Source organism: Pseudochaenichthys georgianus, chromosome 16 (assembly GCF_902827115.2).
Source record: "Pseudochaenichthys georgianus chromosome 16, fPseGeo1.2, whole genome shotgun sequence".
Classification (NCBI taxonomy): Eukaryota; Metazoa; Chordata; class Actinopteri; order Perciformes; family Channichthyidae; genus Pseudochaenichthys; species Pseudochaenichthys georgianus.
Window position 1 is genome coordinate 46,688,630 of NC_047518.2, and position 17,171 is coordinate 46,705,800.

The 17,171-nt window shown below is 40.4% G+C and overlaps 1 protein-coding gene across 1 annotated transcript; it reads left to right on the forward strand.

Annotated features, from left to right (window-relative positions):
- The first annotated feature begins 388 nt into the window (after positions 1-388).
- LOC139435381 (zinc finger protein 79-like) lies at positions 389-16,094 on the forward strand. The gene is made up of 2 exons (XM_071206022.1): positions 389-875; positions 14,786-16,094. Exons 1-2 carry the CDS (start codon positions 626-628, stop codon positions 15,817-15,819), a joined length of 1,284 nt encoding a protein of 427 aa, XP_071062123.1. The 5' UTR covers positions 389-625; the 3' UTR covers positions 15,820-16,094.
- Positions 16,095-17,171: the final 1,077 nt, after the last annotated feature.

Genomic DNA, 17,171 nt, shown 5'->3' on the forward strand with positions numbered 1-17,171 from the left:
GAAGAAGGCCTCTGTACCAAGGTCTGAACAATGTTTAATATCTCTAAAAGTAAGAATCAGATTTAAAAGTTGTTTTAAACGAATAATGTCGGAAAGATGTGTAACATTTTAAAGAGGGTCAGAGCTACCAGGAAGGGAGTGGAGCCTGATGGAGACACTGGGAACAGAAGGTGAGGGGGTAAGAGAGGCAGGAAGGCCATTCTTAAGTATTTGAGTGGAACAGGATTGATTGGAAGAATTTAAAACAACGTAAACAACACAATGGTATAATTCCACAAGTGGTTATTGGATAATATGGTGATACACTCTCTTGTACAGTAGGTGGCGGTATGAACCTGAAAGCTGTTTGCAATCAGCCAAAAACCTAGAGAAGAATAAGAAGAAGACGAAGACGAAGAAGAACCTGGATCCACGTGGCGTCTCGTCCCTACGGTTCTCTCTCTCTGTGTGTTCCTGAGAAAGTGTGTGTGAGCTCCAGCTCTACTGATCCATCATCTGTGTGTCTGGATAAACCTCCGAATGGACTGTGTGCTCTTTCTTCTGGAGCGTTTACCTCGGACTTCAGGAGCTAGCTTAGCATGCTAGCTGGAAACACGTTAGCAACACTAGTCAGATTGAGAGTTTGATGCAGAGAGAAACGGTGTGTTTAACGGAGTCTGCAGGAAAAGGTGATCTAGGAAACATGAGTAAAGTCCAAATGCTGCTGTCGTTGAAGAAGCAGCGACTCACTGCTGCTAATGAAGAGACATTTGCTCTGTTTGAACAAACAATAGCAGAGCTCGAGGAGGAGCTGTTTCTTTCCAAAGAGGAGAACAAGAGACTCCAGAAAGTACTGGACGCTGTTTCACAGCCTCAGCTTCGGATCCACAGAGCAGGTCTGTTCCCTTTACCCTTAATTAACACTTTACACTCTTCAGTAGCACTTTATTATCACATTAATAACACTTCAGACCAGGGGTCGGCAACAGGCGGACCGCGGTCCGGATCCGGACCCAGACGCCGACCGATACGGACCCGGAGCTATAATCAATACATTAATAGGGGATTTTTCGGCGACTCCCGCTTTTTTAACGCTGATTTGGGTAACTTGTGTAATTCGTGGAGAACCAAAGAGTTTTCGTTTTGGGGGTGGGGGCAGTGGCGGCGCCAGAGTATTTTTGTTGGGTAATCTATGGTAGGGCTAACCCATACAGTGGTGGGGCTCAAATCAGTATTTGTAATGTAATTACATACACGCTATATCGCCACCCTTGACAGTGAAACGCCAAGCGTGAGGCTTTAATTAGCTTTTAGTAGTCTCCTTTTATCAGCTAAATTACATCGAGAGCAACAGGTGTGAGTTAAACAATACAATAGCCTATTCTGCTAATTCCACGTTGTTACAACATGCTGCAGCGGCAGAAACAAGAAAAGTTGGCATATAGAATTGACACGGAGAGAGTGAGGGAGAGAGACACAGGTAAACAGAGAGAGACTGACACAGTACACAACAGGTGGCCTGTGTCTCTATTGTCATACAAAACACTTTTTCAAATGACTATTATAAAATATATTCAAAACTCACTATTCACTCTTCAGGTGGTGTGAAAATTACATCTGGCGATGTAATTTTCGCCAGAAAATTCTCTGGCGATATTATAACGCCAGAGAATTTTCACACCTTTTTAGTGTATACAATTCCCCCACTACTTAGACTATTCCTTACACCCCTCTAGCATAAGCCCGAGTGATCTCAACCATATTGCGTCAGAAACGTGCACTTGTTGTTACAGCAGGATCAGTTTGTGTGTTATGGACACGATTTTCGCAATCCGTGTTCTGGAGAACCGAAGAGTTTTCTTTTGGGGGGGGGGGGGGGGGGGAGTCAGTCAGTCCGACTGACGGACAACTTCTCACTTAAAAAAATAAAAATAAATCTAGACCGCAAAAATAATTAAACAAGTGAGTACCTGTTTTTCCTGGCCAAGGACAGGTTCCTTGAACACAACACGAGCATAACGTGTCTTCACGTGGTATATGTCTCGTCTGAAAGGAGTGCTGACAGAAAGCACCGGAACGCCACTCCAGCTCTTCAAATATTGCAGTACCCATAAGGAGCCGTACACATGTGCAGTGTTTGCGTGGCTGTGTCTTAAGTTGTAAGCACAGTGGCGATCTGTTGTTATTAGCATCTGGTTAGCTAGCTATGCTAACAAATTTAAAGAGCTTTTCTGCAACCAGGTGGAAGAGAGCTCTCCTGAGAGGCTCAAATAACCTCAGCTCAGTGAGGTTAAGGCACACCTTGATATGATCATTATATAGTATACATTATAGTTATTAATAATGAGACTAAATGAAAAACAGGTATAAAATACTATATGACGGTAACAAAAAAGTTGTTAAAAATAACAAGAATAGAGTTTAAAAGGGTATTGATTTGTAAAATATCCAAAAAGTAAAATATGCTCACAGTTCTGTTTCATATGGGTGTTGAGAGATGTATCCATAGATCTCTTAATGTTGCTCTCAAAGTGTACTAGATTGATGCTTTTAACTTCAATATTTAAAAAAAAAATCTTCCTGAGGGAAAATGCCCCCGGACCCCCCTAGAGGAGGTTAGGTCCCCCCCCCCCACTTAAACTGTTTTGGTTGTCGAGTCATGGTGAGATATCTGAATTGGTTGCTTTTTCTTTGCACAGCATGAAAGAAAGGCCAAATGAATGGGCTGTGATTTTATTTTTTTTAAGCAGAGGTTGTATTCAATCATTTGTACGGCCCTCGGAGGATGTTGTAAACATTGAAAGGAAAAAGGTTCCCCACCCATGCTGAAAATAATAATAAAAACTAGGGATGCACGATAATTATCGGTCCGATATTAGGAATTATGACGTCATCCCGATAAACCGATAACAGTATTAATAGCCCCGATAATATACAATATATTTTTTGGGTTAAAAAAAAGAAAAAATACTGCGGTGTGGGTGGATTGGGATGAGGGGCGCTTGTTTTTCACTCGGCTCCTCCCGTTTTGCCAGTACTGTGGTGTTAGTGGTTTAGGAAGAGGGGAGTTCTTCACAAATCCAGCGCTCCCTAATACTTCGAACCTGATCAGTCACCTGAAACATCGCCATCGCTACGATGGTGTGTTAAAAGCATACGAAGACAATAATACAATACTGTGTGTGTGTGTGTGTCTGCGCGCGCGCGCGTTGGAGCTATGTGCAACTCAAGGCATATGCTCGAACCGGAGCTGCCTGGACGCTGCAATCATGTTGCTGAGTGTGCTGACTTCTCCTACAATGTCCCGCTGTCTGCTGCCTGCATAAAGTCAAGTGCTCCGCGCAGTTGTGTGGATAGAGCGCTCCTCTGTTTTCATTTAAACGGCTACTTATATCCGTTAGCGCAGCTAGCTAGCACCAGATGCTAACAACAACAATGCACGTAAGGTCTCTCTCTCGCTCGCTCGGGCCACACATACATACACCCTCCCGGTCCTCCCGATGGCCAGTCGGTGCCTGCCGGTGAGCGTGGAAGTGTGGTCTGCTGCAAGCGGGCAGCAGGAGCGGGGCTGTCAGCATCAGCTTGTAGATGGTATTTTAAACTCGATGCGCTCTGAAGCTACGGGGCGGCCGAGGAAAAAAAATACACATGCGTTAATCGCATTAAAATAATTAGTGGCGTAATTTTTATTTTTGTTATCGGTCTTGAGAAGCAGGAAGTTATCGGTATCGGTTTCAAAAAACCAATATCGTGCATCCCTAATAAAAACCCTTGATTTATAACTTAACATCTCTGTCTCCTATTGATCCGAGTATATTATAAAGAACAGCAGTTAATTGAAGCGTTATAGCACAGGCCTTTGTCAGATGGTATATTACGCTGTTTTTTTTCTGCTTCGAATAGTTCTCTCTTTTTTCACCATACCTGTGTTTGCATCAATCAATCAATCAATGTTTATTTATATAGCCCAATATCACAAATGTTACATTTGTCTCAGTGGTCTTCACAGTGTGTACAGAATATCAGTATGACAATACGACACCCTCTGTCCTCAGACCCTCTGTCCTTAGACCCTCACATCGTACAAGGAAAAACTTCCGAATAAAACCCACAGTTTAAAGGGAAAATGGGAGAAACCTCAGGGAGAGCAACAGAGGAGGGATCCCTCTCCCAGGACGGACAGACGTGCAATAGATGCCGTATGTAAATTGAAAAGATAATACATTTGCAACATAGGTAGTCCAAATGTTTGGAAATGCATGTGTGTATAACAGGAAGATGAATCCACGAGGATATCCATCCAGGACCGATGATCCAGGACCACAGCCACGACTCGCGATCCAGTACACAGGACCGCAGGATCATCCATGACTCCGGATCCCGGCGTATATAGACACCAAAAAGAAAGAAATTTGGGGAAGCTGGGTTAATCGGAACATGAGAGTACACGGGTATAGACAGAGAGAAGGAAGAAGTAAGATGTCCCCCGACAAACTAAGCCTATATCAGCAAAACTAGGGGCTGAATCTAATCAGCCCTAACTATAAGCTTTATCAAAAAGGAAGGTCTTAAGCGCGCTCTTAAAAACGGATAGGGTGTCTGCCGCCCGAACACAAACTGGAAGCTGATTCCACAAATGTGGAGCTTGATAAGAAAAGGTTCTGGCTCCCATTGTACTTTTAGAGACTCTAGGAACAACCAACAACCCTGCATTCTTGGAACGCAATGCCCTCGTCAGGGTTCGTACGGGTGCTTGAAATCCTTGAAAATGCTTGAAATTTGACGTGGTGTTTTCAAGGTTGGGAAAGTGCTTGAATTTTGGGAATGGGATAAAGTGCTTGAAAATGTAAATGCTTTACTTTTACAATAAATTGCTGTCTGACTGAATAGTTCGCTTTTTAGATTAAAAGAAAAGAATTGCTTCGCTTCTACATAAAACAGCTCCGCTGCACCTTCCCGCGCTATGCGCGCGACCTGCAAGTGTTTGTGTTACGTGTGACCTGGGCATTCTGATGAGAGTGATAGATGACTGTGTGCCAGGAGGTTGCCGTTTCAACGAGCGTTGGCTAGCAGAAGACAAATACAAGCCATGGCTAAGACTAGGGTCAAGCCCACGAGTAGCCTCCTGCAAAGTTTGCAACAAATAACGATGGGAGAGTCTGCGCTGACGAGCAAACATGAAAGGTACGCCGTAGAAGAGCATTTTAGATTAGGCTAACGTTGCATGTTACGTTTGTTTAAGCTAACGTTAGCGAGCTGAATAGCGAACTCGATGAGGGATAATAATAATTGCAGGGGACAATCATTTCAGAGGAGCGTACCTATGGTATGTGCGTTACAGTCGCCATCCTGTGGTGTTCAGAAGATGAGGCACTAACGGCATTTCATGTTATAGTCATGAAATATAATCTATTGATTCGACACAGAGCGATTTTGAAAGCAATGTATTTCTACTGGTAGTATGTTTCGTGCCTAAACCAAATGAGACTTGATCTATCGAAATCAGTCACATTGACCCGAAGACACATTTTCGTTTGTATTACTGGTCTGGGGAAGCTCGCGAGTGTGTGTGTATTTCTGCGTTTGTGTACCGGGGAAACACTCACAAGAAACACTGGCTGTTGTTATGCCTGCTGTGACGTTACATTAGTCCGTTCTCCGCTTGTAATTATGCCGAAGCTTCAAAGTTGTATTTATCATCTGAATTTGCCGAAACAAGTTTAATATTCTGAAAGCCAATACTTTGTTTATTTGAAAACAGATGAAAACAAACTGTCTTTTATATAAAATTGAAGTATTATACAAGTAAAACTACATTTTGTTTTAATCCCATGTAATTGTAGAATGAACACAGTCTTCCTTTGAAGATGTATAAGTCAGGTGTCTTGAGTAGAATTACCTAAAATCATTGTACACATTTGTAAATATTATTTTCCACTTGTTACCATTGTGAGTCGATTTCTATGCAGCTCTGCGTGATTTTGTGGCTACAATTCAGGCTAATACACTACTACCAGAGGTGGATAAGTACTCAGATGTTGTACTTGAGTAAAAGTAGAAGTACTCAGATATTGTACTTAGTAAAAGTAGAAGTACTCAGATCTTATACTTGAGTAAAAGTAGAAGTACTCAGATCGTGTACTTGAGTAAAAGTAGAAGTACTCAGGTCTTGTACTTGAGTAAAAGTAGAAGTACTCAGGTCTTGTACTTGAGTAAAAGTAGAAGTACTCAGATCTTGTACTTGAGTAAAAGTAGAAGTACTCAGGTCTTGTACTTGAGTAAAAGTAGAAGTACTCAGGTCTTGTACTTGAGTACAAGTATAAGTACTCAGGTCTTGTGCTTGAGTAGAAGTACTCAGATCTTGTACTTGAGTAAGTAGAAGTACTCAGATCTTGTAGTGAAATTATAAGTACTCAGATCTTGTACTTGGTAAAAGTAGAAGTACTCAGATCTTGTACTTAGTAAAAGTAGAAGTACTCAGATCTTGTACTTAGTAAAAGTAGAAGTACCAGAGTGTAGGAATACTCTGTTACAGTAAAAGTCCTGCATTCAAAATGTTCCTCAAGTGAAAATAGAAAAGTATTCTCATCTAAATATAGTGAAAGTAGCGACACTAAAAGTAGTCGTTGTGCAGATTGGTCCATTTCAGAATAATATATATGATGTGTTTTTATAATGATTGATCATGAAAGTGTTCTCAAAGCTGGTAAAGGTGCAGCTAGTTTGAATGACTTTGTAGACTGCAGGGTAGCTTGTGGATTTACCCAGGTGGAACTAAAGTCTGAAGTAACATCTGTGAAGTAACTAAAGGTGTTAAATACATGTAGTGCAGTAGAAGTACACCATGTACCTCTGAACTGTAGTGGAGTAGAAGTACACCATGTACCTCTGAACTGTTGTGCAGTAGAAGTACACCATGTACCTCTGAACTGTAGAGGAGTAGAAGTACACCATGTACCTCTGAACTGTAGAGAAGTAGAAGTACACCATGTACCTCTGAACTGTAGTGGAGTAGAAGTACACGATGTACCTCTGAACTGTAGTGCAGTAGAAGTACACCATGTACCTCTGAACTGTAGAGGAGTAGAAGTACACCATGTACCTCTGAACTGTAGAGAGTAGAAGTACACCATGTACCTCTGAACTGTAGTGGAGTAGAAGTACACCATGTACCTCTGAACTGTAGTGGAGTAGAAGTACACCATGTACCTCTGAACTGTAGTGGAGTAGAAGTACACCATGTACCTCTGAACTGCAGTGGAGTAGAAGTACACCATGTACCTCTGACTTGCGTTCACTACCAACCTAAAAGTACCTCAACAATTAATCAATAATGTATTGAAAAGTTATTTGGCTGATTGTTGTATATCGGCTCAGCTAGGTTATATGTGAGGCCCAGTCTACGTACAGATCACTAATTTTGAAATATTAAACTTGGTTTTCTTTTCTTTAATTTTTCATCCTCATGTAGAAGGCTATCACGAAACACACATTTGGTTGTTTATAGCATAAAGAACATCTGATTTAATGTGAGGTAGGGAAATAATCATTTGAGTATGTGTATATAAATATGTAATTTACAACAGCTGTAAGATGCTTGAAAAGCTGGAAAATGCACCTTGAAAATGCTTGAAAAGTGCTTGAATTTGACTTTGGAAAAGGTGTAAGAACCCTGCCTAGTAGGACAGTAGGGTATAATGAGTTCTTTAAGGTAAGATGGCGCCTGCCCATTAAGGGCTTTGTAGGCGAGAAGAAGAATTTTAAATTCTATCCTGTGTTCTATAGGGAGCCAGTGTAAGGCAGTCAGAACAGGAGTAATGTGGTCCCTTTTCCTAACTCTGGTTAGTACACGAGCTGCAGCATTTTGAATAAGTTGAAGCAACTTGACTGACTTCTTGGTACACCCTGATAATAAGGAGTTACAATAATCCAGCCTAGAAGTAACAAATGCATGGACTAGTTTCTCTGCATCGCTTTGAGGCAAGATATGCCTGATTTTTGCAATGTTACGTAGGCGGTCCTTGAAATTGATTTTATGTGGGCGTTAAAGGATAAATCCTGATCAAATATAACACCAAGATTCCTTACAGTCTCACTGGAGGCCAAATTAATGCCATCCATAGTTAGTATATCTTTAGATAATTTGTTTCGTAGATTCTTCGGGCCAAGTACAATAACTTCAGTTTTGGTCGTGTTTAACATCAAAAAGTTTAAGGTCATCCACGTTTTTAAGTCCTTAAGGCAGTCTTGAATTTTATTTAGATGATTAATTTCATCAGGCTTGATTGATAAATATAGTTGAGTATCATCCGCATAACAATGAAAGTTTACAGAATGATTCCTTATAATATTGCCTAACGGAAGCATATATAATGTGAACAAAATAGGTCCGAGCACTGAGCCCTGTGGCACTCCATGGCTAACTTTGGTTTGCGTGGAAGATTCATCGTTAACACGTACAAACTGAGAGCGTTCAGATAGATAGGACCTAAACCAGCCTAAAGCAGTTCCCTGTATGCCAACTAAGTGCTCTAGTCTTTGCAATAGGATATCATGGTCGATAGTATCAAATGCAGCACTGAGATCGAGCAAAACAAGAATAGAGACAAGTCCCTTGTCTGAGGCTATTAGAATTTCATTTGTAACTTTAACCAGAGCTGTCTCTGTGCTATGATGTGTTCTAAAGCCAGACTGAAAATCATTGTTTTTTAAGTAATCACACAGCTGTTTTACGACCGCTTTCTCATGAATTTCTGAGAGGAACGCAAGATTATAAATAGGTCTATAGTTGGCTAAAACCTCTGGATCGAGGTTGTGCTTTTTAAGAAGAGGTTTTATCACTGCTACTTTGAATGATTGTGGAACATGATAATAAAGACATATTCATAATATTTAATAAAGAAGTGCTAATTAATGGAAAAACTTCCTTCAACAGCTTAGTTGGAATTGGGTCTAACATGCACGTTGATGGTTTGAAGAGAGAATCATTGAATGTAATTGTTCAAGGTTAATGGCTGAAAAGCATTCTAGTTTACTATCTAGTGTAATATTAGAACTTACGATTCCGGGAGCTGTTGATAACACTATACTGGTCGAAGGCAAGAGGTCATTAATTTTGTTTCTAAGAGTAACAATTTTATCGTTAAAAAAGCACATAAAATCATGACTACTGAGTGCTATGGGAATAGAAGGCTCAATCGAGCTGTGGCTCTCTGTCAGCCTGGCTACAGTGCTGAGAAGAAATCTTGCATTATTCTTATTCTCATCTATTAATGAAGAGTAGTAGGCTGCTCTCGCTTTACGCAGTGCTTTCTTATAGTCATTGAGAGTAATATGCCAAATTAAACGAGATTCTTCAGGTTTAGTGGAACGCCATATCCTTTCAAGTTGTCTAGACTTTTGCTTTATTTTGCGGGTTTCGGCATTATGCCATGGAGCTAATCTATGTTGTTTTATTTTCTTCTTTTTCAAAGAAGCAACAGAGTCTAATTTTATTCGCAGCGCATCTATAGCACTATAAACAACATGATCAATTTGGGGTGGTGTACATTTTGTATAAGTTTCCTCCCTTACATGCAGACATGCTATCGAGTTAAGTATTGGTGGAATCTCTTCCTTAAATTTGGCTATAGCACTAACAGATAGATTTCTGCTGCAAGAGCTTTTGACTAATGCTTTGTAGTCTCGTAATAGTACTTCACAAAAGTTACTAAGAAATGGTCGGATAAAGCAGGATTATGCGGTTCGACTAATAGTAGCTCAATTTCAATACCATAAGTCAGAACAAGGTCGAGACTGTGATTATAGCAGTGGGTTGGTTTATTTACACTCTGATAGAAACCAACATAATCTAATATAGAGTTAAATGCAACAGTAAGGCTATTTTTATCATCGTCAACATTAGGGGTCGACCGATTATCGGCCAGGCCGATTATCGGGGCCGATATTCATCATTTGACCGATTATCGGTATCGGCCTTTTTTTTATAAAATTGCCGATAACACTTTGGCTCTGATGCAGCCGTTTCTCTGTCTGCAGTCACCACTCTCTGTACACGAGCAATGTCCCGCCCACAGCGCTATCTGATAGGCTATTACTGAAGTGTCAATCAACACTGAAGATTTTCCGGGCGGTAGCCAGCCATAGAGGCGGGACCTTCTCAGATTACAGGCAGGTGCGAAGAACGCAGACACAGACAGACAAGCAGCAGCGCTGAGCGGCAGAGCCATCCATGTGTTTCGAAGGTAAATCAGCTGAAAGCCGAAGTTCAATAAACATCCCAATCCCCTATGCTGAAGTTGCAAAAACGGCACGATCTATTGATCCAATTCTATCAGCTTCCCAGTTACACAGGGACGCGGGAAGTCAGTCAGCGTGCAGCGTCTCACAGCGGAACTGTGGTGCGGAGGGGGGGCTGCGAGTGGAGCCTCGCAGTTTTTCAGGTTGATATGTGAAGCTCATTAGCTAGCCAACATGTATTTAGCAAATGTTTAGCAAAATATTAGAAGTGAGGCTACTAGTCTAACGTTAGGTCTACTGTAATAGCCTCACTTTTAATAGTTTGCAAAACATTAGCTAGCACTAGTGTTTTGCAGTTGCTAGCAGCTTATTGGGATTTTATGCTAGATAGACAGGCATTGGTTTGATATAATAAATTAAGCATTATTGTTAGTTAAGCATGTCAGCCTGCAGCCCCACTTCTTGTCTCTCTCTAACTCATAGCAGATGGCTGCATTAAAGAAAAGGGCACAGAGAGGAAACCAGTTGTAAGATGTTTAAAAGTTCATTAAACATAATATAGGCTATGCTTAAATGCATTTCAAAGAAGTTGTGTTGAGTTGTGTTGGAGTTTGTGTTATTCTACATTTTCGACACCAAGATTTTCTGATTTTACTGCAAATGTATATCGGTTTCAAATATCGGTTATCGGTCTCCTTGATTACTAATAATCGGTATCGGCCTTGAAAAAGCCATATCGGTCGATCCCTAGTCAACATGAATATTAAAGTCACCTACGATAATTACTTTGTCTGTTTTAAGAACCAAAGTTGATAAAAACTCAGAGAATTCTGATAAGAATTCTGAATAAGGACCTGGTGCAAGATACACTGTAACAAATAATATTGGCTGCAAAGTTTTCCAGGTCGGATGCGTAAGACTAAAAACTAAGGATGCTCCGATCGATCGGTCACCGACCGATATCGGCCGATATTCACTCTCTACCGATCGATCGGTGCCCTCTCAACATGCCGATCGCATGATGTAAAATGATGACGTGAAATACATAACACTTTTTTTCTCTGGACGCGGCAAAATAAACTGACAAAATGTCTTCACCAGTCTGGCAATATTTCAAGGTGTCCGAAACGGACATTAAAATAGCGGTATGAAACGAGTGCGCAGCAGAAATCCCCCGTGGTGGAACAAAACAACGACAATTTAATACCACAAATTTAATTCGACATTTGAGAGTTCATCACATCAAAGTATACGGCGAGTATGAAAGGCAAGCCAGCGCTAAGTCAGTAAAACCTCCGTCATCCACTCAGTTGACAGTGAGTGAAACATTTAAACGGCAGGAACCCTATAGCAGGGACAGCAAGAAGTCAAAAGAAATAACAGCAAAGGTAATGGAATTTATTGGACTTGATCAGCAGCCTCTTTCTGTAGTGGAGGATGCCGGGTTCCGACAACTTATTACCACCTTGGATCCACGCTATATCCTTCCAGGGCGTAAATATTTCACAGACGTATGCCTGCCACAATTATACCAAACAGTGTATACACACATAGACAGCATTTTAAAGGACAATATCACATCAGTTAGTTTTACCAGTGCCACCTGGAGCTCGAGTGCATGTCCCATGTCCATGTTAAGTTTAACTGCGCACTTCATTGATCAGGACTTCAAACCACACAACGTTGTTCTTCAGTGTCAAGAATTCCCAGGGTCACACACAGCGGAGGCTCTGGCTGCTGCATTCCGTGAGAAGTTCCGATCCTGGGGAATTCCCACAGAAAAGGTCCACGTTATTCTAAGGGATAACGCAAACAACATGGTAAAGGCCATGAAGGATGCAGATTTACCCAGCCTACCCTGTATGGCACACACACTCCAGCTCGTTGTGAACGAGGGAGTATTGTCACAGCGAAGCATTTCTGACATGACAGCTGCAGGGAGACGGATCGTCGGTCATTTTAAACATTCACCATTAGCATACTCACGACTCCAAACTAGTCAGCACCAACTTGGCCAACCTACAAAAAGACTACAACAAGATGTAGCCACACGGTGGAATAGTACTTTGTATATGCTGCAGAGTTTACTTGAACAGAAACAGGCACTATCTGCATATGCAGCTGACTATGACCTGCCTTCAACGCTCACCAGCCATCAGTGGAAATTGATTGAAAATATGTCTTCCCTCCTCACACCATTCGAAGAGCTAACGCAACAGATCAGCTCATCTGCATCTGCTGCAGATGTTATACCATCCATTAGAGCTCTTACGCGTCTCCTTGAGACAACAGCTGAGACGGACCATGGCGTGAAAACGTCAAAAGCCATCTTGTTGGAAGCGATTCGGTGACATTTGGGCTCAGCGCCTGTATGCAATTGCCACACTTCTGGATCCGAGGTGAGAAAACAAATAGACCTAGGCCTACTTCGTAAATATGTATATTATGCAGGCCAAATTACATACAAAAATAAGTATGCTATTGGTAAAAGGAATGCTATAGGTTCAATTTTCTTAGAATTAATTTTAAAAAACCACTTAAGAGTTGTGCAATGTAGGCTATATATGGCTATAAACCTGCAAATCACCTAACCTGTAGAAATACATAAAATAAATAATAACGTTGTTTTCTGTTTCGTTTTATGGTTAAAAAGGTACAAAGACCGATATTTCCCAGATGCACTCAAGCCACAGCTGCGTGTTCTGATTTTGGGTATCCTGGCCACCCGTTCAGACTCCAGCCCAGAACTGCATGAGAAACGAGGCAAGCGGCTCCGAGCCCCCGAAGAAATTACCCCGAGCTGGCACTTTGCAGGCTATGTATGAGGAATTACTGGATGGAGATGTGGAACATGGTGCTTGTAGATGAAAAGAGGAACAGGCTGACTTCCAAAAATGCGGAGATGCTTATATTCATCAACAAGAACTTGCCGTTGATAAACATGAAGTAGGCCTAAAGAATAGCCACGGCAGGTTGTAAAAACATGTAGGCCTACATGTTGAGGAGGAATGTTTTATATTATTTGGCTATATCTTTCGTTGTTCCCATTTAAATATTGTCTACATTTGAAGTAGGCTTATTTTTAGAAAGGCCCTGTATTTTGTTCCGTCTATTGAAATGTATTTTTTGTTCCTTCTATTGGCATTGATTTGTATTGCCTTTTTATATAGGCTATAATGGTTTCTTTTGATTTGAAAAAAGTGTTGAGTAGTGCACATTTAGCTTTTATTCCATAGGAAGGATAACATATTTGCTATAGAGGCCTACTGCACTTTAGCCGAGCATAGGCTATTATTAGTTTCTTCAAAATCTACATGCCCTGAGAATGGAATGTTGGATACTGTATGTCCGTTGCCTTCCGATAAATAAACAGTTGTCAATTCATGCTTTCTCAGGTCTTAATTATATTTCTGCAATGCTGTGTTAAGAATAGTTACTTTTATTGCTCTAAATAGTAAATATATAATGTATGCTACAGAGTTTCCGTCAGAAAGCTCTCCCGGATCTCCGCCCGCGGTGACTGACCGGTGACACACACTTCAAGTTAGACCTAACACACGTAGTCTAGCTATTTTATCTACCTTTGGAACAACCTAAACTAATTATAAATATATTTATTCTTCACTGTCGGGTCACTACTGGATCAGTGAGCTGCACGAGATACGGGCTGTCAGAAGAGAGAGGGGGGGGGGAGAGAGGAAACGAGAGCGCAATTCCGCTCATTTCTCCCGTGTTCTCCCGTGTTATTATTATATATTTATATACAGTCTGTGGATATATTATCCAAAGTTATTAGTTAATATAAACTTGAATAATGTACTTCATTTGAATGTAATAATTATGTTGAACACTTTTTTGTTAACTAGATAATTCCATATGTGTTCTTTCATAGTTTTGTTGTCTTCAGTGTTAATCTGCAAAGTAGAAACAAATTAAAATAAGCAAAAAACATTGAATGAGAAGGTGTCCAAACTTTTGACTGGTACTGTATATAAAAAACACACATATTTGAACATTTATCAAGTTCCCTCATACATAATCATTTATACAAGCGCAACTTTGAACATGTACAGCAGTAAAATGCAACATACAAAATAATCAAGAAACAACATAAATTAAACACTGACGGGGAACATTTTACTGCACCATCATTACCGTTACATAAGAAGGTGCCGTCAAATGTTCTGTTAATACTTGCATACTTTTACTTAAATAAAGTTTGAATGCAGGATTTTAATTTGTAACGGAGTATTTTCATTCTATACTGTAGGCGTAGTGTATCTGTGAACGATCCCAAATACAATTCCTTGTTTACATTGCGGCTAGTGCTACGCCAGAAGAAAAAACCCTTTTACATTTTGAACTGGAAGTGGAAAGGGGCTGGGCTACATGAGGTGACTTGAGCCAACACAAATACACAATAGGTGGGACTAAGAAAGATAATGTGAAAATATAAAAACAAAGGCATTAATTAGGGCTGCCAAATGTCTCCCATTGTAATGGTGATGAGGTTTTTAAATGCTAACACTTAACAGTTTGTTCTGACTGTGTTTCCTGTTTCCTGCAGATGTCCAGCAGCTGGTAGTGGTTAAAGAAGAGCTTATCCCTGACCAGCAGGAGTGCAGCACCAGTCTGGACCAGGAGGACCCAGAGCCCCCCCCACGCATTAAGCAGGAACAGGAGGGAGAGCAGCTACAGGAGCTGGAGGAGGCTGATATCACCAAGTCCACTTTCACTCCTGACCCTGTGAAGAGTGAAGATGATGAAGAGAAACCTCAGTCCTCTCAGCCTCATCAAAGACAAACTGAACACATGGAAACAGAAGCTGATGGAGATGACTGTCGAGGACCAGAACCAGCCAGGAACTCAGATCCAGAGAGCAGTTTACAACCTGAGACTGAGGACCACTCTGGAGACTCTTCTGAACCTGACACTGAAGACTCTTCTGAACCTGACAATAGAGACTCTTCTGAACCTGACACTGAAGACAGTGCTGATTGGAAGGAGACCAGAGAACCTGCCTCAGGCTCAAACTCACTGAAAAATAGACATGAATCTGTCAATGATCCACGACGTAGTGCTGAAAAGAAACCATTCAGCTGCTCAGTCTGTAAGAAAGCTTGTTCCCAGAGTGGAGATTTAAAGAAACACATGAGAGTCCACACAGGAGATAAACCATTCAGCTGCTCAGTCTGTAAGAAATATTTTTCACAGAGTGGATGTTTAAAGAAACACATGAGAATCCACACAGGAGATAAACCATTCAGCTGCTCAGTCTGTAAGAAAGCTTTTTCACAGAGTGGAGATTTAAAGATACACATGAGAATCCACACAGGAGAGAAACCATTCACCTGCTCAGTCTGTAAGAAAGCTTTTTCACAGAGTGGATATTTAAAGACACACATAAGAATCCACACAGGAGAGAAACCATTCACCTGCTCAGTCTGTAAGAAATCTTTTTCACATAGTGGAAGTTTAAAGTCACACATGAGAGTCCACACAGGAGATAAACCACACAGCTGCTCAGTCTGTAAGAAAGCTTTTTCACATAGTATAAGTTTAAAGTCACACATGAGAGTCCACACAGGAGAGGAAAAATAGATCTGCAAAGTTTGTGACAAAAGACTTAAATGGCGTAATCGTTTAAAAAGACCAAGTGTGTTGGTAAGAGAATACATTTGTCTATTTTGTCTCCTAATGCCGTTACATGTAATGTTTTGGGATTCCCAAACTTTGCCATGCCAAGGACCCCCATATAGCATTATCGTCTGGCGGGGAACCCCTGTTGCCCCCCTGTTTTTTTTTTAAAATGATGAGTACATTATGATGGAAAATATGACAAATGAATCATACAGCTTAATACGTTTTCTTAATATATATTTGTATTAATAATTAATAATCAGTTATTCTTCTAATTTTTTTTATATTTATCTTTTGTTTGTCATTCATTACATTAATGGTGTCTTCTGTTATAAACATTCTTAACACAATATTAAACAGTAATATCAACAGTAAACATATTTTAAAGCATTTTTAAAGTGATTTCTGTCTTAATAATATTATATGATTTTGAACAGTAATATCAACAATTAACATATATTTGTAGCATTTTTTTAAAGCTATTTATATATAATATTAAACAGTAATATTAACAGTAAACGTATTTATATTCATATATATAAACAACAATATTTGCTACATCCGTGCTCTCATCCAGCTGCAGAGCGAAATATTCACTAGCTTTAGTTTTTCAAAGCCCCCGCTTTGAAAAACACTGGTCTAAACAAGGCCAACAGAGCGATGCGTCTTCTTTCCAGCAGATGGCATACATGTTACATCGTGCAGTTCAACTGTCATCCACATATTAGAGATTCAAAACAGCAATGTGTGAGGTAAGGCTAGTAATTGACTATTTCAACAGAAGGTGAAGAGGTTACAGTCTTGAGGCCATGTCCAGTATGTTTGTGTTTTGTTTGATTAAATCGACTGAAATGAGCATTCAATGACTCAATTATTCTGAATGACTGTCATTACATCATGGGTTTGCGTTGAAGGGTTTGGGTTATAATTCATAAGGGTTAATTCTTCATCTGGAATAAATAAGATCACTAAGTGTAATAGCACCGAGCAGAGGCAAAAGAAAACCTCCAGATTGCTTTCTTAAGGCCTTGAATTTAGTTTTTAAGTTGGTCTTTTTATTGGCCAAGAGTTTGAAAAATGTATTATTCTTTTTGAGCTTCTTATACTGAACGCCAGACAGGGGGATGTTACCTTTTAAAAGATTTAAAGACAGCTCACAGAGTGATTGAAGAAAATCCGGGGAGCAGTTCTTGAGAATATCCTTGCGCTTCGACGGCTTGGCTTTACACAAGGCCTTCAGCAGAGGCATGTTTCTTTTTAAACGGGCTGACATACTGTTTGTCAAGTTTTCGTTTTTGGTACATAAACAACTG

Coding starts and splice junctions, on each gene's coding strand:
- LOC139435381 (XM_071206022.1), top strand. CDS start 626: ATGCAGAGAGAAACGGTGTGTTTAACGGAGTCTGCAGGAAAAGGTGAT. Junction 876..14,785: donor GCTTCGGATCCACAGAGCAG/GTCTGTTCCCTT, acceptor TGTTTCCTGCAG/ATGTCCAGCAGCTGGTAGTG.